This window comes from Bufo bufo, chromosome 3 (assembly GCF_905171765.1).
Source record: "Bufo bufo chromosome 3, aBufBuf1.1, whole genome shotgun sequence".
In the NCBI taxonomy this organism is placed as follows: domain Eukaryota; kingdom Metazoa; phylum Chordata; class Amphibia; order Anura; family Bufonidae; genus Bufo; species Bufo bufo.
In genome coordinates, this window is record NC_053391.1 from 564,560,751 (window position 1) to 564,585,823 (window position 25,073).

At 44.8% G+C, this 25,073-nt stretch overlaps 1 protein-coding gene across 3 annotated transcripts in view; it reads right to left on the reverse strand.

The window, feature by feature from the left end:
* The window catches only part of DGKA (diacylglycerol kinase alpha), a 209,628-nt gene that overhangs the window by 96,226 nt on the left and 88,329 nt on the right, over nucleotides 1-25,073 (reverse strand). For 2 of the 3 annotated variants that reach the window (XM_040425594.1, XM_040425593.1), the window contains exon 2: nucleotides 12,541-12,581. Coding sequence is in view for 1 of the 3 variants with exons in the window: in XM_040425593.1 (XP_040281527.1) it covers nucleotides 12,541-12,581 (41 nt within the window). In the remaining 2 variants the exon portion in view is untranslated. Of the gene's footprint in view, nucleotides 1-12,540; nucleotides 12,583-25,073 lie in introns of all 3 variants that reach the window. The other variant, XR_005777707.1, reaches the window with a different exon arrangement.

Here is a 25,073-nt window from a genome sequence, read left to right on the forward strand (position 1 = left end):
GGGGGGGGGAGTCCTGCACAATCCAGTACTGGCAGCACTGATTGTATTGTTGCAGACTGTGCAAAACCTAGTTGCAGATTAGTTATTAAACTTTTAGTAGCAATAACGGAGGAACCGAACAACATACAGTTATACGAAAAGATGCTCCAAAATGGTTATTGCAGGAATAGCGACAGGTCCTTTTTAGACAGTAAAAAAATTGTCTGCAAAGGCGTATACGGCCTCTAACAAGACTGCAAAGGAAAAATTTTTTTTTAAAGCACATTCTCCCTAAGAAACTAATATCGTCCTAATCCAGGAAAATTCTATTAATAATAAATTGACTCCTGTAAATAATGCTATAAAAATAGAAACAAAAACCTGTAGAATGGGGCATCAGTCTTTTCCAGCCTGATCCTATCTGCATGTAGTTTAACCTGTTAATTCCCCATGGTGTAACAGTATGGCCTCATGCACACGGCCGTTTCGTTTTTGGCGGTCCGCAAATTGCGGATCCGCAAAACACGGAAGCCGTCCGCGTGCCTTCCGCAATTTGCGGAACGGAACAGGCGGCCCATTGTAGAAATGCCTATTCTTGTCCGCAAAACGGACAAGAATAGGACATGCTATATTTTTTTTGCTGGGCCACGGAACGGAGCAACGGAGTGCCGTCCGCATCTTTTGCGGCCCCATTGAAGTGAATGGGTCCGCACCCGAGCCGCAAAAACTGCGGCTCGGAAGCGGACCAGAACATCGGTCCTGTGCATGAGGCCTATGTCATAGATTGGCTTGCATTGAAGGAATGCCCTGACTGGGGCAGCTGAGTGCAGTGACAGACCTGTGATTTCAGCGGTTTGTAGTAGTGACCTGGTAAAGCCCGCAGTGCGCCAAAGAGGAGTCTGATGCCACTCGCTGCCCTGGCGCTGGACAATGACTGACATTTTTCTTTTTAATGCACAAGAAAGAAAAACTTTCTGTCATCGTCTGGAGGCAAACGCATCTCTCTAGCAATCACTGCTGTGCCCTGAGCGCTTTTCCAGGTCAGTAATCTAAAACTACTGGGTCTAGACCAGGGGTTAGCAAGCTTCGGCACTCCAGATGTTGTAAAACTACAGTTCCCAGCATGCTTCATTTACTTCTATGGGAGTTCTGAAAAGAGCAGAGTAAGTGTGCATGCTGGGAGTTGTATTTTCACAACAGCTGGAGTGCCGGAGGTTTCTTACCCCTGGGCAGACATTACTCTCAGTGAGAGCAGCATACCTGAGTGGACTGCTTCACTTTAGGCTTCCATGATGTACAGTTACCACATGTTGATCGCACCAGCTTTATCACCCCAGGAACCCACCACTGAAAACCTGTAACTCTAATCCCAGCCGTTCAACTTCCCTATATATTTTTATACAAAACTGACGGTCGATAATGGGAAGGGGATGCAATTTAAAAAATGTATTTTAACTGTAAAATAAAAGCCATTTTCCTGGCATAACAAAAAATACATTCTAAAATAAAAATCACATAAAAAGAAAGCCCCAAGTATTGCGGAAAAAAGTGCAAAAATTATCTCAATAACTAAATTAAATTTTTTTTTTAAAAAAAGTTGTTACTTTTGAACTCACATGTGCTGAAAATTTTTTAAATGTCTGGCTGTGAATGGGGTAAAATGACCTGGTCTTAAACTGGCTAAAAATGTACACAGCAAAAAAATTAATATATTTTTTTTTTTATAAACGTATTAGAAAAAACACACAAAATTTTTTTCTCAGGAGAGGTGCTGTTATAGTAAAACTAACAGCAAAAAAAACAAGGACAGACTTGATATCACTGTAATTGCACTGACCCATACAGTGAAAGTAACATATTAAAGATGTTTTATGGGAGTACAATATAGCTGACCTATCCTCATGATAGGTCATCAATATCTGATCGATGTGGTTCAGTCAATTGGCACTGCCACTTGGGAGGAGGCCGTTTGAAGAGGCCTCCTCCCAGCTTACCAAGTACAGCTCCGTACGTTATACACCACTGTGCTTGGCATTCCAGCCCAGGCTTGACTATGACTGAGTTGCCCCAGGCCATGTGAGCGATGAAGATGATGTCACTGACCTAGGAAGAAGCTGGAGCACCGCAACCTCTTCAAACAAGGGTGTGATGGGAGTCAGACCCCTACCAGTCATATGGATCGAGCATCAATGTTCTATTCCTGGAAATCCCCTGTAATTATGCAGCTCATCCCCCAAAAATCAAGCCCTCAAACAGCGATGTCAATGGAAAAGTAAAAAAAGATATGTGGGGGTTGCAAATTAACGCCAAAAATGTCTCCTAGCTGCTTGAGAATGATTCCATTGTGGGGTTGAAATGTTGCTCCAGTGCCGTAGGTGAAGAAAGCCGTTCTTCTTTGCTGAATGAGTTGGAGTGCGGCTCCACATTCATTTTTGGCTTGGATTTGGATTCAGGATGGTCTTGAGTCGGCCCAGACAAGAGCTGAAGACCCTTCTTTGGAGAAGCTGCCTTCTACACAGAGCTGCCTATTCTGACTGCTAATCGGTTTTATTAATCATTTATCTCATGTCTATGGTCATTTCTAGTCGCGGCAGAAGTAATAATTATCTAAATATCCTTAGAATGAGTAGTTTGCTTAATATAATTTGTTTTCTTATCTACTAATAAGGACGTGTTGAGGAGGGGGAGCTGTTGGAGGCAAGTGTTGTCAGAAATCGATAAATGGCTATTGATTTTAATGGGGACCTTGTAATGTAGTATTTTGGACTTGCCCAGTTGATAATGGGAGCTTTCTATGATCAGCTTGTCTCATGGAAATCTGATGAGAACGCATTGTCCAGACCAGGAAACCAGCTTCAGAAGGAATTTGGACAACAAGGCTTGATTGGAACTTCATAGGTATCTAAAGAGGGTCTGTCACCTATCCTGAGTAACTCCTCATGTAAAAATAGTTCTGGACAATCATTTCTTATGACTCTATGTTGTGCTGCTCCTCTGTTATTCAAACTAGAAGTTCATGAATATGTGTACAATTGGATGGAACCAGTTTGGGGGGGGGGGGGGGAGGGGTGTCCCTGTACGGTATGACACTGGCGGCACTGATTGGACTGCTTCAGACTGTGTAGAGACACGTCCCCAACTGGTAACACCTAGTTGCACATTTATTAATACATTTACATTAGGAATAATAGAGGAAGGACACAATATAGTATAAATGCTGTTATTTCAATTAATTACTAAAAGAGACATATCTGGAGTGGTGACAAGTCCTCTCTCGAACAGTTTTGCAACCAAAATAAAGGGTATATCCACAAAATGTGCTTTGGACCTCAGGTGACATAATTAAGGAAGCATATAGTTCAAGAACAATTGTGTAAAGCCTCATTCACATGTCAGTGTTTCACGGACGCGTGCTGTACGTGTTCTCCACAAACAGCACACGTCCCCATTCATTTTAATGTGTGTATTCAGACATAAGTGTTTTAGCACAGTCCGTGGGTCCGTGTTTTTAGTATGGATTCATGCTCTATTTTGTCCGTGGGTCTGTGAAAACCACGGATGCCATCCGTGTTTCACGGCTCATTAGGCAGAGATGCTTTGAAAATAATTTTTCAGCTGTTCAGTGTCAGTGAAACACAGATGGCACACGGACGACAAAAAACGGACCCATGGACACAACACGGATCCTTCACGGACAGCTTCACGGATGCATCAATGACCACCTTCTCACGGATTTGAGCACGGACACAGACGTGTAAATGAGGCTTTACTGATAATCCTGAAAACATTGGAAAGTCACCAAGAACCATTGTCACCTCCAAATCTCATGGACAGTTTTTTTTATTTTTTATTTCCGTGCAGAAATTAGGATTTAAATTTTTATGCAGCATGACATCTGCCTCGGCGATTCTCCACCTGTAGAGAGGGTTTTCCTATAGACTTCAATCGGGTTGTTAACATAAACAGAAAATCCACAACGAAAACCGCAAAAAAACTGCACAAAAATGCACTAAAACTGCGATACACAGTGTGGATTCTACACACAAATGCAGGTACCCTTAGGCCCCTTTCACACGAAAGATACGGAATGTGTCAGTATCTGTTCAGGGAAAAACTGATGGTTTTGCAGATAAGTTCAATCAGTTTTGTCTGGGACCGCATTCAGTGTGCGTGTTTTTTTTCCGTCCAGATTGTATACGGATAGCATGCGTTTTTCACATACATGAAAAAAAACCATACAAGCCCCATTCACTTCTAGTGAGCCAGAGCTGCTTGAAAAAACGCACAATTTTTCCTGAACGCAGAGAAGATGTGTGAAAAATGACACTCATGTGCACAGACCCAGTGAAAGGAATGCTACGCGTTTGCTTCATGCATTGCACCCAGGTGGAAAATTCACTCACGTGAAAGAGCCCTAAGGGCCAGTTCACACGACTGATTTAAAACTAAAAACGCTTAAAAAAATATATAAAAAAATCAGAACAGAATCCACATGTCGTTCTTTTGTGCATTTTTGATGCTTTTTTTTTTTTTTTTTTACATGTGTCTTTTGACCAATGGGTTCGATACAAAGCTGAATTTTCAGCTTGAGGTTTTTGACCCACCAAAAAATACACGAAAAAAAAAAAAATGGACTTACATAGGGCTGTTATTTTTCTTGCTCCCTATTCTGTCAATGGGAGATTCAGAGCTCATTCTGCCACAGAATAGAGCACACTGCTTCTTTTTTCCAGTTGAAAAAAAAAAAAAGCAAGCGCAGCTTCCCACTGAAATGAATGGGAGGCGGTTTTGAGTTGTTTTGGAGCAGATTTTGAGGCAGAAAAGCTCCAAAATCAGTGCCAAAAAACTCAGTGTGAACTGGCCCTTACAGTAAGGCTACTTTCACACTCGTGTTTGGTGTGGATCCGTCATGGATCTGCACAGACGGACATGGGCGTCTGCAGAAATTTTTCCAGGGGGGGGCATAATTTTATTGACATTGAAACAGGCTTGTGTATGAAGCCTAACTGCAGATATAAGAGGGTGGAACGGAACCCCGTTTGTGTACAGGGACTAAACTTTAAAATAGGAAGCCACCACAAAAGGAAAGACCAATTCTTCTTATTTCACTTGAATGTCTATTAATTCTATATTATTTTTGCACCCCTTTGTTATAGTCTCAGCATTCAGCAATATGTTAATTTGCATTTTGTCGCCAACAAATGAAATGTTGTGTTCTGTACCTGAACGCTTCCAGGCTTTTGTCATATGTAACTTACAAGCAGATGGTCTGCAGAATACCAGACCTACCACCAGTATTACCGCCTGCCTGCCTGGTCACCCTGACCAGGCGGGCAGGCGGTATATGATTGAAGGGGCAATACTGCCTGGTATATGGACAGCAGAGATGGCATCCTCTGGGCAGTACTGTCTATGGTCATCCTTCACCAGCACCCTGACTGCCACCTGCTTGGCCTGGCTCTCATGGCACTTCACTGCCTGCTGCTTGGCTATCAGTGACTCACCCCACACCTAACACTCAGGGTCAGGGAGTGACTCAGTAGTCACACTGTGACACTGACTGACTGTCACTCACTGATAGCCAAGCAGGTGGCAGTCAGGGTGCTTGTGAAGGATGAATTGACCATAGACAGTACTGCCCAGAGGATGCCATATCTGCTGTCCATATAATACCAGTATTGCCCCTTCATATACCGCCTGGTCACCCCACACCTAACACTCAGGGAGTACTGTCATCAATAAAAACAATAATAGGTTTAATCGTGGCTGGCCCACACATCTGGTTCATCAATCAGTTTGGAGATTTAATTTGTGGACGTTCATACAGAAGAAACTGTATATTGTGGGGCACAGTGTATGCTGTATGTGTATAACATAAATATATTTTACATGAAAACTTACAATTACTTGGCTTGGCCCTTGGGGATCTCGGCCACCACTTCCACACTTTGGCCGGGGGCTCGGCGGAGCTGATGGGTTTTATCCTAATGAGAAAGATTTCATAATAAGGATTTGGAGAAGGGGCAGAGGGATAGCAGAGCAGGGAGAGGCTGGTGCTGCTACTAGGGGGTCATACCATAGGGGAGTAATAAAGCCCACCATAATGCCCCCCCCCCCCAGTAGAAATAATTCTCCTTATAATGTGACAGTGCAAAAATACCCCCTTGTAATGCCCCCAGTTGAGCTAATGTCCCCATAGTGCCCCCATAATGTACCAGTATAAAATACCCCTATATAGTGCCCCCAGTAAATGCTGCATAGTGCTCCTCTCCCCCCTTCCTCCTAGTGCCCCCATAATGTACCAGTATAAAATGCCCCATATATAGTGCCCCAGTAGATGCCCTCAGTGTCCCCCATAATTTGCAAGCATAAAATACCCCTTCTTAGTGCCCCCCGTAGATGACCCCATAGTATTCCTCTCCCCCTTCTTCATAGTACCCACCATAATGTGTCCCAGTATAAAATACTACTGTACAGAGCCCTCCATATAACATACCACTTCTTTGTAGCTTCGCCCTCAGTAGATGCCCCTATAGTGCCCACCAATAATGTGTTGGCAAGAAGTGCCCCCATAGTGCACCCCAATAATGTGCCAGTAAGAAGTGACCCCATAGTGCAACCTAATAATGTGCCAGTAAAAAGTGCCCCCAATGATGCCCCCTCGGGCCCCGGCCTTAATGTCACATTTCTCCCCCTCCATGTCACGTGACCCGTCATCACCCCCTTCTTTTTACATCACCCCCTTCACGTCACATTATTTCTCCCCCTCTCCATCATGGCAGCACACTTCCCACCCGTGACCCTCCCCCCCCCCCAGAATGGCACATTTCTCCCCCTCAGGCTCGGGCCCCTCCATGGGCCAGTGTCAGCAGCACATCTCTCCCCCCCCCCCCCCAGGCACATTTCTCCCACACTCCATCTCATGGGCCAGACCAGTGGCAGACATGGGATCATCATGGATCCCATGTCTGCCACTGGTCTGGCCTATGAGATGGAGTGGGAGAAATGTACCTGGGGGGGGAGGGGAGAGATGTGCTGCTGACACTGCCATCATCCACCATGTTGTCATCATGATGATCCATCATCCATCCACTTGTTATGATGTACTTATGTTGTGAATATGATTTATCTTTCTTTTTCTTTGTACAATATAAAGGCTGTAATAATGTTAACTTACTACTTCTGTGACTGTTGGACAGTTGGAATAGGAAACTTCTTCACTTGGAACTTGTTGGAGCCGTTACCGAACTTGGCTCAGGGTCAGTGACAGGCAGGCAGGTGCTACTCTGGGGGCAGAGCTCACTGGCAACATCACGTTCAGTGCCTGTGCTGTGCGGCAGCTGCTCCAGCAGCCACTGTCTGAGACTAGAGTCTAGACAGGCAGGCCAGGCAGCGGAGCTCAGAGCGGCTCACTCTTTCAGGCCGGGCGTGCGCTCAGTCAGTGTGCTGTCAGCTGTTGTTAGCCGGCCGGCGGCCGCCCGCGCCCCGCAACTAATTAGTAGTAACTTTCTTACTTAATAGTACTGGGTTAGTTGCGGCGCCAGGGGGGGGCACTTTCCCCCCCTTGCCCCCCCCCCTGCGGACGCCCATGCAGACGGATCCGTTCAGATAATACAACCGCATGCATCTGTTTGTATTATCTTTAACATTGCCAAGACGGATCCGTCTTGAACACCATTGAAAGTCAATGGAGGACGGATCCGTTTTCTATTGTGCCAGATTGGGTCATAGAAAATCAGTTTCGTCAGACGGACACCAAAATGGAGACGGAGACAGAACGGAGCCAAACTGATGCATTCTGAGCGGATCCTTTTCCATTCAGAATGCATTAGGACAAAACGGATCCGTTTTGGACCACTTGTGAGAGCGTGACCTGTATCTACAGAATTAGGCCTCATGCACACGACCGTTGTTGGGTTCCGTGTCCGTTGTTCCGTTTTCCGTGATTTTCTGCGGACCCATTGACTTTTAATGGGTCAGTTGAAAACTCGGAAAATGCACCGTTTGTCATCCGCGTCCGTGATCCGTGTTTCCAGTCCGTGAAAAAAATATGACCTGTTCTATTCAAGTCAATGGGTCCGTGAAAAAACAGAGGAGGCACACAAGATTGTCATCTGCGTCCGTGATCCGTGTCCGTTTTTTTCCTATCATTTTCAAGGCAAACTTGACAGATTTTTTTTTCACTTTTCATGTCTGGTGATCCTCCAAAAATCAAGGAAGACACACGAAAAAAAAAAATGAAAACGGATCACGGAACAACGGAGCCCCGTTTTGCGGACCGTGAAAAAATACTGTCGTGTACATGAGGCCTTATACTGAGAGCGTTATGTCAGTATAATTCTGCAACAGTAAGGTGAAGCAGAGACACACAGCATTATAAAGCCTCATGCAGACGTCCGTGGAACACGGTCCGTGAGATACCGGACTGGCATTGCAGGAGCGCACGGCGTTGCAGGAGCGCACGTGCTGCCCTGCTGTACAGTAATACACTCTTCTAGATCATACGAGTGTATTACTGTACTGCGGCGGCGGCACAAAGCGGACGGCGTCATAACAACCAATGACGCCGTGCACTCCTCCAATGCCAGTCCGGTATCTCACGGACCGTGTTCCAAGGACGTCTGCATGAGGCTTTAATCAGTATAAGGTCTCCTGCACACGACCGTTTTTTTCCCCCGTTTACTGGCCGTTTTTTGCGTTCCGTATACGGTGCCATTCATTTCAATGGTTCCGCAAAAAAACCGGAATGTACTCCGTATGCATTCCGTTTCCGTTCCGTTTAAAGATAGAACATGTCCTATTATTGCCCGCAAATCACGTTCCGTGGCTCCATTCAAGTCAATGGGTCCGCAAAAAAACTGAACATGTATCCGTATGTCTTCCGTATCTGTTCCGTTTTTTGCGGAACCATCTATTGAAAATGTTATGCCCAGCCCAATTTTATCTATGTAATTACTGTATACTGCATATGCCATACGGAAAAATGGAACGGAAAAACGGAACAGAAACAAAAAACGGAAGAACGGACCGCAAAACACTGAAAAAGCTTTACGGTCGTGTGCAGGAGGCCTAATGCTGTGCGCTCCTGCAAAACGGGCAGTGTCCATAACGGAGAATCACACATGGAGCGTGATTTTCCCACTGGACATGCTCGTCTGAAACAGCCCTAAGGCCTCTTCCACATAAGGCCTCATGCACACGTCCGTTTTTAAGGTCCGCAAAAACGGGTTCCGTAGTTCCGTGATCCATGTCCGTTTTTTCTTCCGTGGGTCTTCCTTGATTTTTGGAGGATCCACGGACATGAAGAAAAAATCGTTTTGGTGTCCGCCTGGCAGTGCGGACCCAAACGGATCCGTCCTAACTTACAATGCAAGTCAATGGGGACGGATCGGTTTGACGTTGACACAATATGGTACAATTTGCAAACTGATCTGTCCCCCATTGACTTTCAATGTAAAGTCAGGAGTCCCTATTATACCATCGGATCAGAGTTTTCTCCAATCCGATGGTATATTTTAACTTGAAGCTTCCCCATCACCATGGGAACGCCTCTATGTTAGAATAGACTGTCGGATATGAGTTAGATCGTGAAACTCAGATCCGACAGTATATTCTAACACAGAGGCGTTCCCATGGTGATGGGGACGCTTCAAGTTAGAATATACTAAGAACTGTGTACATGACTGCCCCCTGCTGCCTGGCAGCACCTGATCTCTTACAGGGGGCTGTGATCCGCACAATTAACCACTCAGGTGCCGCACCTGAGGGGGGTTAATTGTGCGTATCATAGTCCTCTGTAAGAGATCAGGGGCTGCCAGGCAGCAGGGGGCAGACCCCCTTCGGCCCCCCCTCCCTCTATTGTATTATTTTCAATGGTGGCCAGTGTGCGGCCCCCCCCTATTGTATTATTTTCATTGGTGGCCAGTGTGCGGCCCCCCCCCCTCCCTCTATTGTATTATTTTCATTGGTGGCACAGTGTGCGGCCTCCCCTCCCCCCCCGATCATTGGTGGCAGCGGAGAGTTCTGATCGGAGTCCCAGTTTAATCGCTGGGGCTCCGATCGGTAACCATGGCAACCAGGACGCTACTGCAGTCTTGGTTGCCATGGTTACTTAGCAATATTAGAAGCATCATACTTACCTGCTGCGATGTCTGTGATCGGCCGGGAGCTCCTCCTACTGGTAAGTGACAGGCGCATTGCTTAATGATCTGGGGGGGATCGTGGGGGGGGGGGGGGGCCGCACACTGTGCCACCAATGAAAATAATGCAATAGAGGGAGGGGGGGCCGCACACTGTGCCACCAATGAAAATAATACAATAGAGGGAGGGAGGGGGGGCCGCACACTGGCCACCAATAAAAATAATACAATAGAGGGAGGGAGGGGGGGCCGCACACTGTGTAACCAATGAAAATAATACAATAGAGGGAGGGAGGGGGGCTGGGGGGGGACGCACACTGTGCCACCAATGAAAATAATACAATAGAGGGAGGGAGGGGGGGGGCCGGGGGGGGGGCGCACTGGCCACCAATGTAATTAAAACTGGGGAGGGAGGAGGGTCTGCCCCCTGCTGCCTGGCAGCACCTGATCTCTTATAGGGGGCTATGATATGCACAATTAACCCCTCAGGTTCAGCACCTGAGGGGTTAATTGTGCGGATCACAGCCCCCTTTAAGAGATCGGGTGCTGCCAGGCAGCAGGGGGCAGTCATGTACACAGTTCGTAGTATATTCTAACTAGAAGCGTCCCCATCACTATGCCAATCTTGTGTGCATCCGTGTTCTTTCACGGACCCATTGACTTGAATGGGTCCGTGAACCGTTGTCCGTCAAAAAAATAGGACAGGTCCTATTTTTTTGACGGACAGGAAACACGGATTACGGCCGCTGATGAACAACGGTGCATTTTCAGAGTTTTCAACGGACCCATTGAAAGTCAATGGGTCCGCAGAAAATCACGGATAACGGAACAACGGCCACGAATGCACACAACGTTCGTGTGCACGAGGCCTAAGTGATACGGATATTGGCATGATCTGTTCAGGAAATAACGGATGGTTTTGCACGCAAGTTCAATCAGTTTTGTCTGCCATTGCATTCAGTGTTTCAGTTTTTTCCGCACAGATGCAATTAGTATTGATGCATTTTGCATGCCGTGCGAATAAAAACTGAAGGATAACACTCATCATCCCCAGGCAAACATCAGTAAAAAACACATTGCGTCCAGTTGCCTTCTGTTTTTCACACAAGCCCCATTCACTTCTATGGGGCCGGAGCTGCGTGAAATACGCACAATATAGAAGATGTGTTTCCTGAACACAAAGATGATGCGTGAAAAATGACACTCGTGTACACAGACCCATTGAAGTGAACGGGTCAGGATTCAGTCCGGATGCTCTACGTTCACTTACACACATCACATCCGGATGGAAAACCTGCTTGTATGAAAGAGCCCTAACCCGCCTCAGTCAGTGATCTGCATTTTCTGTGTGTTAAGGCCTAGTTCACACGAACGTATGGCTTTTATAGTTTTTTGCGATCCGTTTTTCACGGATCCGTTGTTCCATTTTTGTGTTCCATTGTGTTTCCGTTTCCGTTCCGTTTTTCCATATGGCATATACCGTAATTACATAGAAAAAATTGGCTGGGCTTAACATTTTCAATAGATGGTTCAGCAAAAACGGAACAGATACGGAAGACATACGGATGCATTTCCGTATGTGTTCCGTTTTTTGCGGACCCATTGACTTTAATGGAGCCACGGAACGTGATTTGCGGCCAAATATAGGACATGTTCTATCTTTCAACGGAACGGAAAAACGGAAATACGGAAACGGAATGCATACGGAACACATTGTTTTTTTTTGCAGAACCATTGAAATGAATGGTTCCGTATACGGACCGTATACGGAACACAAAAAAAGTCCCGTACACTCGCAAAAAAAACGTTTGTGTGAACTAGGCCTAAGATGGGACCAGGAAACAGAGACCTGCAGGGACCTGGTAGGCATTTGGAATGGAAGCAGCGAAGGATCAGTGAGGTAAATACAGCATCTTTTATTGTTTAACCCACCTGGAGCCCTTTCCCAATTACTGCTGCCCACCAGACAGCCCCTTTAAAATTTTACCACAAAAGTATATATTGTATGATCTATGGGTCTTAACATCCCCATACAGTCTAAATGTAAGACAGCTTCCTTGCTGTCTTACATTTAGACCATTTTCTACGCCTAAACCAGGCATAGAAAATGGTAAATGAGATGGTCCTGCTGGCCCAGCCCCTCCCCCATGCCCCTTTTTTTAGACCTGGCATGAGCGGGTAAAAATCACATATTGTGCCGCAATCTGCGCCAGAAATATGCCTAATATAGGCTTATTTCTGGTTAGTAAATGACCCCCTATGTGCATATTTTTAACTTGTCATCTATTGTTTATACATGTATGTCGTGCATTGGAAAGGAGTTTGTTTACAGCGATATGACTTTGATAAGTGGTCCACCAAACAATCTGTAATTAAGGTAAAATTCTCTACTGCCCCTTCTTGTCCCAGAATATACAGTTACCTGAATCAATCTTGTGAGGACGTCAGTGTTTTCCGCAAAACCTGCAAGAAAAAGATAAATCTGATTTAGGACATACATTGACTAAGCAGGTATTCAACCTTATTGTTGGATGTCCTCTACTCTTTCTATGAAAAACATAAAATAAATATAAAGTATACAGTACAAGTGATTTTTTGTTTTGTTTAATGAAGTACCTTTATTTGTGCTGCCATCATCATTGTTTTTCTTTTCAAATACATCTCGCTTGCCCCGGTGTTCCCCCCCTGCAGTTTTCATGCCCAGTATGTTAATACCGAGCAGCTGTGTCGCGGTCCACGCGCAGCGGAGCGCATCACAGCCAGGGAGAAGATGAGCTGTTTTCACTCCCTGGGTGTGATGCGCTCCGCTGCGAGTGGACCGCGGGACAACCAGGGAGAAGGAGACGCCCACTGTACAGATGCTCAGTATACTGACATACTGAGAGTGAAAACTGCAGGCGGGCACGCAAGGGGTATTTGATAAAAAAAAACAACAACAATGATGGCAGCATCAGCGGAGGGTACCCCAAAAATAAAGGTACTTAATTAAACAAAAAAACTAAACAAAACATGAAATGTCAGTTTTAAGGGGTTCTCCAGGCTACAGAGATTGATAACCTATCCTCAAGATAGGTCATCAATATCAGAACAGCAGGGGGGCCAACACCCAACCCTCCCACCAATCAGTTGCTGTGGTGCTGGATTTCATACAGTGTATGGAGCTGGAAGCAGAAGGCTCCATACACAGTGGAGTAGCCCAGCCAGGCTGACCTGTTGCATGTGTTGGTTCCATGTTCATATGTGCCCACATTGCTGAGAAAAATGAAGTTGTAATATATGCAAATGAGCCTCTAGGAGCAACGGGGGCGTTACAGTTACACCTAGAGGCTCTGCTATTTGTGCAATTTCCGCACTCTCTGCGGGCAGTGAAAAAGTCATCATGCCTGGCCACGCTGGTTATTGAGCATATACAGTTGCAAGAAAAAGTACGTGAACCCTTTGGAGTGATATGGATTTCTGCACAAATTGGTCATAAAATGTGATCTGATCTTCATCTAAGTCACAACAGTAGACAATCACAGTCTGCTTAAACTAATAACACACAAATAATTAAATGTTACCATGTTTTTATTGAACACACCATGTAAACATTCACAGTGCAGGTGGAAAAAGTATGTAAACCCTTGGATTTAATAACTGGTTGAACTTCCTTTGGCAGCAATAACTTCAACCAAACGTTTCCTGTAGTTGCAGATCAGACGTGCACAACGGTCAGGAGTAATTCTTGACCATTCCTCTTTACAGAACTGTTTCAGTTCAGCAATATTCTTGGGATGTCTGGTGTGAATCACTTTCTTGAGGTCATGCCACAACATCTCAATCGGGTTGAGGTCAGGACTCTGACTGGGCCACTCCAGAAGGCGCATTTTCTTCTGCTTAAGCCATTATGTTGTTGATTTACTTCTATACTTTGGGTCGTTGTCCTGTTGCAACACCCATCTTCTGTTGAGCTTCAGCTGGTGGACAGATGGCCTTAAGTTCTCCTGCAAAATGTCTTGATAAACTTGGGAATTTATTTTTCCTTTGATGATAGCAATCCGTCCAGGCCTTGATGCAGCAAAGCTGCCCCAAACCATGATGCCCTCACCACCATACTTCACAGTTGGGATGAGGTTTTGATATTGGTGTGCTGTGCCTCTTTTTCTCCACACATAGTGTTGTGTGTTTCTTCCAAACAACTCAACTTTGGTTTCATCTGTCCACAGAATATTTTGCCAGTACTAATGTGGAACATCCAGGTGCTCTTGTGCAAACTGTAAATGTGCAGCAATGTCTTTTTTGGACAGCAGTGGCTTCCTCTGTGGTATCCTCCCATGAAATCCATTCTTGTTTAGTGTTTTACGTATCGTAGATTCGCTAACAGGGATATTAGCATATGCCAGAGACTTTTGTAAGTCTTTAGCTGACACTCTAGGATTCTTCTTCACCTCATTGAGCAGTCTGTGCTGTGCTTTTGCAGTCATCTTTACAGGATGGCCACTCCTAGGGAGAGTAGCAGCAGTGCTGAACTTTCTCCATTTAAAGACAATTTGTCTTACCGTGGACTGATGAACAGCAAGGCCTTTGGAGATACTTTTATAACCCTTTCCAGCTTTATGCAAGTCAACAATTCTTAATCGTAGGTCTTCTGAGAGCTCTTTTGTGCGAGGCATCATTCACATCAGGCAACGCTTCTTGTGAAAAGCAAACCCAGAGCTGGTGTGTGTTTTTTATAGGGCAGGGCAGCTGTATCCAACACCTCCAATCTCATCTCATTGATTGGACTCCAGTTGGCTGACACCTCACTCCAATTAGCTCTTGGAGATGTCATTAGTCTAGGGGTTCACATACTTTTTTCCACCTGCACTTTGAATGTTTACGCTGTGTTTAATAAAAACGTGGTAACATTTAATTCTTTGTGTGTTATTAGTTTAAGCAGACTGTGATTGTCTATTGTTGTGACTTAGATGAAGATCAGATCACATTTTATGACCAATTTGTGCAGAAATCCATATCATTCCAAAGGGTTCACATACTTTTTCTTGCAACTGTACATAGTGTACAAGTTCATATTTTATAAAAAGGGGGAATGTATATTTTAAGTAAATATAATATTTACTTTAAACACATAAGGCTCCTGTTCCCACCAGGCTGTGAGGGAGCAGGGCAGGCAGAGGCTCGCAGCTCCCGCACAGCCTGTCTCTCCTATGCCGATAGAAGACGGATGGCCCTTGGCAATGCTGCTAAGGGACATGTCAGCCTCAGTTTTCTACCACAAATAAACATTTTCCCTAAATAAAGTATATCACAAAAATGTTCCCTGTCACTGTCCCTACACATTAGCTAAAATAATAAAAATTAAACAGCAGTTGCACTTTAAAAAAAAGAAAATAAAAATTTATTATGGTCACCCGAAACAAAAAATAAGTTAAAATCACTTAAAATACACAGAAATAATGAGGACCGACAATTAATAAACAACTCCAAAGACCACAGTTCAAGCCGCTGATAAGGCAAAAATCAGTTTGTGAGGCTAAAAATGAATCAATAAAGTGTTAATGCTGACAAAGTGCCTAGTGCAAAATGTGCTGACAAAACTAAGAATAATGTGACTTCAATATATAAATATACATAAGTCACGCCATGATCTAAGCACAAGAAATAAAGAACAGCCTTGCGTAAATAGTGCTGTTGAAGAATCTCCACTTGTATCGCCGTTGACGGAGCTTCATCACTCCCCAGGCAGATTTACCAGAACTAATACCTTCAGTCATGCAAAGGCAGAAGCACGAGTCACCAGTATTGCGGGAGAATTCTCATACAAGGCATTCTGAGAAAGCCAGTCTGATAACGAACGAAATGTCTTCAAGAAAAATACAAATCTGGTGGCGCTGACTTATTACTACTGATATTTACAAAATGCTAATTGGTACTTAACCCGGATATATCCCCTTCTTCCCCCACACAGCCCCTCTGACATGAGCATCAGAGCATTTCCTGCTCCGATGCTCTCTGAATCGCACAGAGCAAAGGCTTTTTTAGGAGATCGTATCGGGCTCTCCATGTGGAAAGCTAGGTGGAGACCTCCACCTAGCAGTGAGCCTGGTGATGGGTGGGCTTTAGCGCTGCCCTAGCCTGTAAAAGAGCTAGGGCAGAGCTGGAGCCCACCCATCAGTTCCGGTGACGTCATCGGGAACACTGCTAGGCTGAAGCCTCCATCTAGTAGTGTTAAAAACATAAACAAACAGCCCTTGTCCTGCACTGTACAGCGCAGGGCAAGGGAGAGCATCGGAGAATGAAATTCTTCGATGCTCATATCAGGGGGGCCGGAGGGGTGAAAATGGGGGTATGTCCGGGATCAGCTCTGAACAAGGACAACCCCAACCCCTGTAACACAAATGGTAGCAGATGCACCCCTAAACACTGGACCTTCTTCCTTAGATCCGGTGACACCTTGATATGTCTTGTGGTCCTTAGGGAATGGTCTATGCACTCCCTTCTGTTCTTTTTCTTATCTTCTCTTTCCTCTCCTTTCTTATGTCCTCCACACTTCTCCTCTTTCTTCCTTCTTTTGGTTGCCACCATTAGAATGTTAGGTCCGTATTAGACCAGCAGATGAGGCTGACAATTGTCGGGAAGGAAGCTTTCCTTTCCAACAATTGCCTGCTCGTCAGTGGAGGAGACCGCTGTTATTACATGCAGCGATCTCCTCCACAGTATTGGGAGGAGCAATCACTATGCTATCGCTTGTCCCCATACAAAATCATTATTTTCTAGCAGCAGAGCGTTATTAGACTGCATGATCTGCCGCCGGCGGCACTTTTAAACAGGCAGATCACGCTAACGAGCGTTCCTAAGAACGCTTGTTAGTGATGGTCTGGCCAACTATCTCCAGGTCTAATACAGCCCTTACTGATTTTATGTAGACTTATCTATAATGATTGACCATTACATTGCTGGTTGCTCTTTTGGAAAACAACGCACTCATATGACTCCTATTTTTGTCCCTGTGTAATGGACATGCATCGAGTAGTGTAAACCTTATTTCCCTAATTTAGCACTAATCATCTTTTTCTTATTTACTGTTATGGTTTGAAAAAAAACTGGTTACACGCTCCCCATTTTCATACCCTACAATAGATCACCACTTTTTTTTTTTTTTTACACTTCTGGCTCTAATAAAAGATTTCTCTTATTAGATAGCAGAGTATGTATTCATAAATCAATAGCCGTGCTACTCTTTTTTTTGGTTTTGTGAATTTAATGACTTGTCCAGGCAAGAGATTTTTCAGACTTTATTCCAAATAGCTTTGTCACATAGTGTGAGGAATCTGATTGGAAATGATGGCAGAATACATACTGTATGATAAGCACAGCATAGAGGCGACTGAGAACATGATGCAGATTTGAACTGTCTGCCCTTCTCTGTCTTTTTTTTATATCAATAATAATTACTAGGACTATAGTCCTGTTCGGACCAGACCCTTTGTAGCATTAAAATCTTGTATTTCAGAATTTGGAAATCCTGCTAAGTCTCTGTTCACATCTGCGTCACGCTTTCTGATAAAAATAGAAACCACATTGCAGTACCTTATCTGTCACACGACATCAACGGAGCCTGAAGAATCTTAATGACATATGTCAGGCAGGTTCCACTATAGTAGAAGTAGCACCAATTTCTTATTTTTTTAAAGAGTCACTGTACTTTCATTTAATAGAGAAAATCACTTCATTTAAAAAATAGGTCTGCATCCAGCTGGAAAAAAGCTGGAAAATCATGGCCACTAGGGGTCCTACTTTTACCAAATTTGCAGTCCACTACCTGTTATCGGGCAAGATCCGTCCCTAGTAAGAGAGACACAGATGATGGCAGAGAGGAAGTGGGGAGGTGTCAGAGCTGGCTAAGATTGTGAGCCTGATAAAAGAACTGCTTCTACACTGCTTCTGAAAATCATAGGAGCCTCCTCCCTTTCTGTAAGTGTAATATTCCCCTCCTTATCTGCTCTGGAAGTTCTAGAGCTGAAAACATAGTGGGAAGTGAAGGAAAGGATGTCAAAGCAGTACAGTACCACAGAGAGTGAGAAAAAAGAGCGCAGCCGGCACTGCATGTGTCTATGTAGTCACTGGAGCACTTAAAACACTGGGATCCCGAACCTTCACGGTGGTGCTCAATCGGTGATATAGTAATAATAATAATAGCAGAAGAAAGAAAGCACCGCGGCACTCACCACTGGTCACAAAGTTGCTGTTTGCAGTTTATTTCTTGGTACACATAGTGGACGCGGACAGAACACAGGTGAATGGATCGGCTACAGCTGTTTCGCGCTGTGTTGCGCTTTGTAAAGCCTCCTGTGACGTGGAGGAGGAGGGGGTTATAAATACCCTCATCTCATACACGTCACTGGTTACAATTAAAGTGGTATAAAAAACATGTGTGTTAAAACCAATCAGATGAAAACAGCTAAGTCATTCTTGTCATTTAACCCTAGAGGGCCCATGGCTTGTGTTCTGATTATCCATGCTGCTTCTCGAATGCGTTTTCTGTCCCCCCCCTCTCATGGGGGTGTGGACAACTTCAATACCCGCACATTTCAAAATGTCACTGTTCCCCGCATGTTCATTATGTATATGCTCAATTAATCTGGTTGCTCCATTTCTGGTAGTGATTGATTTTTTGTGTTCCCTAAAGCGTACCTATAGACACCTGTGTGTCTTACCAATGTAAAACCTCCCGCATGGGCACAGAATCGCATATACAACATATTGGGTCTTACAGTGTATAAATTGTTTGACTACATGTCCCAGCTGCAGGTACTTCTGCTTGTGTACATATGCGCACATAGAGCAGTGTCCACATGAGAAGTTTCCTCTGGGAGCATTCCTGCCCAGCCAGTTATCAACTCCTAACAATGGCATCTCCTATAGTCTTAGGCTAAGTTCACACGAACGTGTGTGATCTGTGGGCCGCAATACACGGCCACAGTTCCGTGTGAATTCACCATCACGGATGCGGACCCATTCACTTCAATGGGTCCGCAAATCCGGAATCGCGGAACAGCCGCACGGGACAGGACCCCTCGGAAGCACTACGGAGTGCCTCCGTGGGGTTACGTCCCGTACTTCCGTTCCGCTAAAAGATAGAACAAGTCCTATCTATTAGCATAACGGCCGGATCGCGGACCCATTAAAGTGAATGGGTCCGCGATCCGATGCGGCTGACCTATGGCCGGCGATCGTGCATTGCGGCCCGCTATTTGCGGGCCGCAGCACAGGCATGGGTCACACACGTTCGTGTGAACTCGGCCTTACTTCTACGAAAACTGACAATTGGGGGATTGTCTACTATAGCTGCCAGGGAAGCGTCCCTCTGCAGCATTTGCCAGTTGTTTAAAATAACTGTTTTGATGGTTGAAGCCATTGGAGAAAAGTCGAATGTGAACATTGCTCTACGCTTGCCGTCATTATCTCGTTGTCTCCTCTTTTTCTTTTTTGTGTTGATATCTCTACCCAGAATCTATCTCCTGTGTATACACTTCAAATATGCGTTATCCACTATCTTCTCCGGGTAACCCCTTTGTAAAAATCGTCTCTTCATGTCCACACATTGCTCTCTCAGTGTCATCTTTCACAATTCTGGCAAAGGCGCATGAATTGGCTGTATGGAATTGCGGTTTTGATGTGCGGTGGGTGATAACTCATATAATGTAATAGTGCATTAGTGGATGTAGCTTTTCTGTGGATGGTGAGGTTTAGCTGCCCATCCTTAACCCTTACCTTGACATCAAGAAAATCCAGTTCCTCCGCACTGACTGTGCTGGTGAACCGCATATTCATATTATTCGCTTGATTCAGATATTCCACGAATGCACTAAACATATGTTTATCGCCTGTCCAGACAATGAATATATCATCGATATATATCGGAGAAAGACTTTGATATATCGAATGAATGGATTCTGGACAGTGTAAATGTACCTCTCTTCAAAAATGGCTAAAAATAAATTAGCAAGGGTGCATGAGACAGGTGTCCCCATTGCTGTGCCTGTCAATTGTTTGAACCATTCCTGGTTAAAAGTTAAAAGCATTATGTGTCAGTATGAATGAGCAGTACAGTGCTGTCAGATTCCACAGAAGAGAGATGCCCTCTGCTTCTGAGAGAATTGCATCTAGCTGTACAAATGGAGGGGAATAATTAGGCTGAAAAATATATTAGGGAAGCCCTCAAAAACCTATCCCTTCACAGTTATAATTATACACAGAAGCACTTTATGCTGGTTCCACTTCTTCTATGGACTGGATTGCAGAATAAAGACCATCTCCACTGCAAATGTGCATTCAGAATACCATTAGGAACCTGTCACAGTTTTTTTAGATTCCACCATCTGTCCATGATACTGACAGAAACAAATAGTAGTGAATGACGTACTATTTTTCCATCAAATGTAATTAGATGTGTGATGATGGCTTCTAATTAAGCCCTTAACACAGATGTTAACACAATACTATACAAAACCCACAACAGTTAATCATTCTGACTAAGGCCTCTTTCACACTTGCGTTGTTGGGATCCGGCATGCACTTCCGTTGCCGGAGGTGCCTGCCGGATCCGGAAAAACGCAAGTGTACTGAAAGCATTTGAAGACGGAACCGTCTTCCAAATGCGTTCAGTGTTACTATGGCACCCAGGACGCTATTAAAGTCCTGGTTGCCATAGTAGGAGCGGGGAGCGGGGGAGCAGTATACTTACAGTCGGTGCGGCTCCCGGGGCGCTCCAGAATGACGTCAGAGCGCCCCATGCGCATGGATGACGTGATCCATGCGATCACGTGATCCATGCGCTTGGGGCGCCCTGACGTCACTCTGGAGCGCCCGGGGAGCCGCACGGACGGTAAGTACACTGCTCCCCCGCTCCCCACTACACTTACCATGGCTGTCAGGACTTTAGAGTCCCGGCAGCCATGGTAACCACTCTGAAAAAGCTAAATGTCGGCTCCGGCAATGCGCCGAAACGACGTTTAGCTTAAGGCCGGATCCGGATCAATGCCTTCCAATGGGCATTAATTCCGGATCCGGCCTTGCGGCAAGTGTTCCGGATTTTTGGCCGGAGCAAAAAGCGCAGCATGCTGCGGTATTTTCTCCGGCCAACAAACGTTCCGTACCGGAACTGAAGACATCCTGATGCATCCTGAACGGATTACTCTCCATTCAGAATGCATTAGGATAATCCTGATCAGGATTCTTCCGGCATAGAGCCCCGACGACGGAACTCTATGCCGGAAGACAAGAACGCAGGTGTGAAAGAGCCCTAATTTTGACTCTTCAGAAATTTTTTAGGACTTAGCAATAATATAAAATTCTTAACAATGATATCAAAATGTTGGACAACTAAAATTAGATCACAAACGCACAAAATGGATAAGAAAGACAGCACTTGTGGAAGCAATACAATTCCTGCAATTTCCTTGGCCGATACAAGGGGTGCTCAATAAGTTATCTACCCAAGCATGTTCTGTCAGTGGTAGGCTACTTTCACATCTGCGCTTTCCTGGATCCATCATGGATCAGCAAAAATGCTTCTGTCATGATAATACAACCGTCTTCATCCATTATGAACGGATCCGGTTGTATTAGCTCTAAAATAGCCAAGACGGATCAGTCTCTAAAACCATTGTAAGTCAATGGGGGATTTTCTTTTGTGTCAGAGAAAACATATCCGTCTCCCTTGACTTAGGCCTCATGCACACAACCGTTTTTTTTCCGGTCCGCAAAACGGATTTCTGTTGTTCCGTGACCGTTTTTTCTTCCGTGGGTCTTCCTTGATTTTTGGAGTATCCACGGACATGAAAAGTGAAAAAAGAAACTAAGTCAAGTTTGCATTGAAAATGATAGGAAAAACGGACACGAATCACGGACACGGATCACGGACGCGGATGACCATCTTGTGTGCATCCGTGATTTTTCACGGACCCATTGACTTGAATGGGTCCGTGAACTGTTGTCCGTGAAAAAAATAGGACAGGTCATATTTTTTTCACGGACTGGAAAAACGGATCACAGACGCGGAAGCCAAACGGTGCATTTTCCGATTTTTACACGGACCCATTTAAAGTCAATGGGTCCGCGAAAAAAAAACGGAAAACGGTCGTGTGCATGAGGCCTTATATTGTGAGTCATGACACATACATCTTGCTCTGCATCCCAGAACGCACTCAAAAAAGCTGTTTGGAGTGCTTTTGTGTGCGTAATGAAATGGAACGGAATGCATTCTGGTGCACTTTGTTCCCTTCAGTTCAGTTTTGTCCCCATTGACAATAAATGGGGACAAAACTGAAGCGTTTTGCCCCGCTATTCAGATCCTATGATGGATCTCAATAGCGGAAAGGGAAAGCGCAGATGTAAAAGTAGCCTTAGAGAGCTGAGCTTGTCTGTGCAGGTTGCGACATGTCTGGACATGCAACACACACAGTAGCAAATCAGCCTGATGAAAGCACTGGAAGTGACAGGATGGCAAGTGCAGGTCTACAAAGAAAGTGAGGTATCTGGAGCTTCCTTCCATGATTAAATTCATTACAAAAAAAAAAAGCCTAAAAAAAATCCATGAAAGGATGATTGCTGTATATGGTGATGATGCACCTTCCTACTACCAAGTCAAGTTTTGGGCCAACAGTTTAAATGGGGCAGGGAATCAATTGAAGATGACACCTGTTCAGGGCGACTTGAATGAATGTGGAAGAAGTTCTGGGAAATCCCATTCACCCCAGAGCAACTGCTGCCTGCCGGATAGCTTCTCTTTCGTACACTACTGATGCTATTGATAATGCAGTGTTAAAACCACATGTAATAAAAGGCCAGGTGTTATGTGCGGTACTACAATGCGACTTTCAGAGAAACCATTTTAGGAACATTCTTCCAGAATGGAATCTATACACTGACATAACTTTCACAGTTTGGATTGAATGACCAATTATATCAGAATCATTGTTTCAAATGGGTCGGAGGGATTCTTCATCCTGCCTCAAATGTAATATGGAGGATTGGGATTATGAACATCTGAGATGCCGCGGTTTGAACGTTCATAGTTACTGGATTCAAGTAATATTTTCATACTGAATGAAAGACCATTGCTTGTACTTCAGGACAGTTACTCAGAGAAGTATCATTTGAGAGGTAAAACTTTGTAAAATCACTTCGACAGATCCTGGTAGGTTCTTGAAAATAATTGGGTTTCAGATAGGTTACCACCATTTCAAAGGTACAAAATTTGACTACACAAGGTTCTTCTTCTTTATGAAAACGTTTCAATCCAGTAAGGGCTCGTTCACACGAGTGTGTGAAGCCTGTGCCCGTAATGCTGACCGCATTTGCGGATCCGCAATACACGGGTCACGTTCCATGGCCATTCCGCATCACGGATGCGGACCAATTCATTTCAATGGGTCTGCAAATCCGGAGATGCGGAACGGAACCACAGAACGGAACACTACGGCGTGCTTTCTGAGGTTCTGTTCCGTGCTTCCGCACCGCAAAAAGATAGAGCTCTATCGTTTTGTGGAACGGAGGGATCGTGGACCCATTCAAGTGAACGGGGCCGCGATCCCTATGTGGCTGCCACACGGCAGGTGCCCGTGCTTAGCGGACAGCAATTGGTGGTCGTGAGAACAAGCCCTAAGTCTTTACTACAGAATTCATGGCTGAAATCTGGAACTGACAGCAAATTCCTGCTGTGGATGTGAAGATTGGGAATTCAGTGGTGTTAATCTGCCTGTGGATAAGGGTACTTTCACACTTGCGGCAGGACGGATCCGACAGGCTGTTTACCCTGTCGGATCCGTCCTTCCACTATTGCGCTAAAAGTCCTGCATGTCCGACTTTTTAGTCCGGCGGCCTCTCACCGCGAACTGCCGTACTGCGTCAGAGCTCTGCCCCGTCCCCATTATAGTCAATGGGGACAGAGCGGCGGTCCGGCGAAATAGCGGAATGACGGATCCGACAGGGTGAACAGCCTGTCGGATCCGTCCTGCCGCAAGTGTGAAAATACCCTAACCCTTCAGCTTTTTTCATGCAGAATGCAAGGGTCCTCCTTAGGCATCATGCATACCTCCATATTTTCGGTCCGTTGCAGTCAGATCTGCATTTTTTGTGAATCGGATGTGGACCCATTAATTTCTATGTACGGTCTGCATGTGTATGTCCATCAGCGGCTCCGGAAAAAAATAGAACATGTCCTATTCTTGTCCACACTGTGGACAAGAATAGGCATTTCTTCAATAGTGTCCAAAAGTACAAGCAATGGTCTTTCATTCAGTATGAAAATATTACTTGAATCCAGAAACTATGAACGTTCAAGCAGCAGCATCTCAGATGTTCATAATCCCAATCCTCTATATTACATTTGAGGCAGGATGAAGAATCCCTCCGACCCATTTGAAACAATGATTCTGATATAATTGGTCATTCAATACAAATTGTGAAAAACTGTAAAAGTTATCGGTCAGTGTATATATTCCATTTTGGGGGAAAAAAAAAGTTCCTAAAATGGTTTCTCTGAAAGTCGCATTGTAGTACCGCACATAACACCCGGCCTTTTATTACATGTGGCTTTAACACTGCATTATCAATAGCATCAGTAGTGTACTAAAGAGAAGCTATCCGGCAGGCAGCAGTTGCTCTGGGTGAATGGGATTTTGCAGAACTCCTTCCACTACAGTGATTCCTTCACTGCAGAAAATAACCGTAAGTTACCCAAGACTTTAGGAGAAAAAAAAAAGGAAAGAGCATCCCCTGTGTCAAAAACCCATTTGCATACGTAAACCAGCACAACCAGTATGATGGCAATGTGTATTTCATTCCAGTCCCACCAGGCAATTCAACCAGCACTTGACTCCCTCTCTCAACTTTATAGGCATGAATCAGGGCAATTAGTGCTCAGACACTTTGGATTCAGCTTCAGTTGCTGGAAGATCAATAAGTAGATGA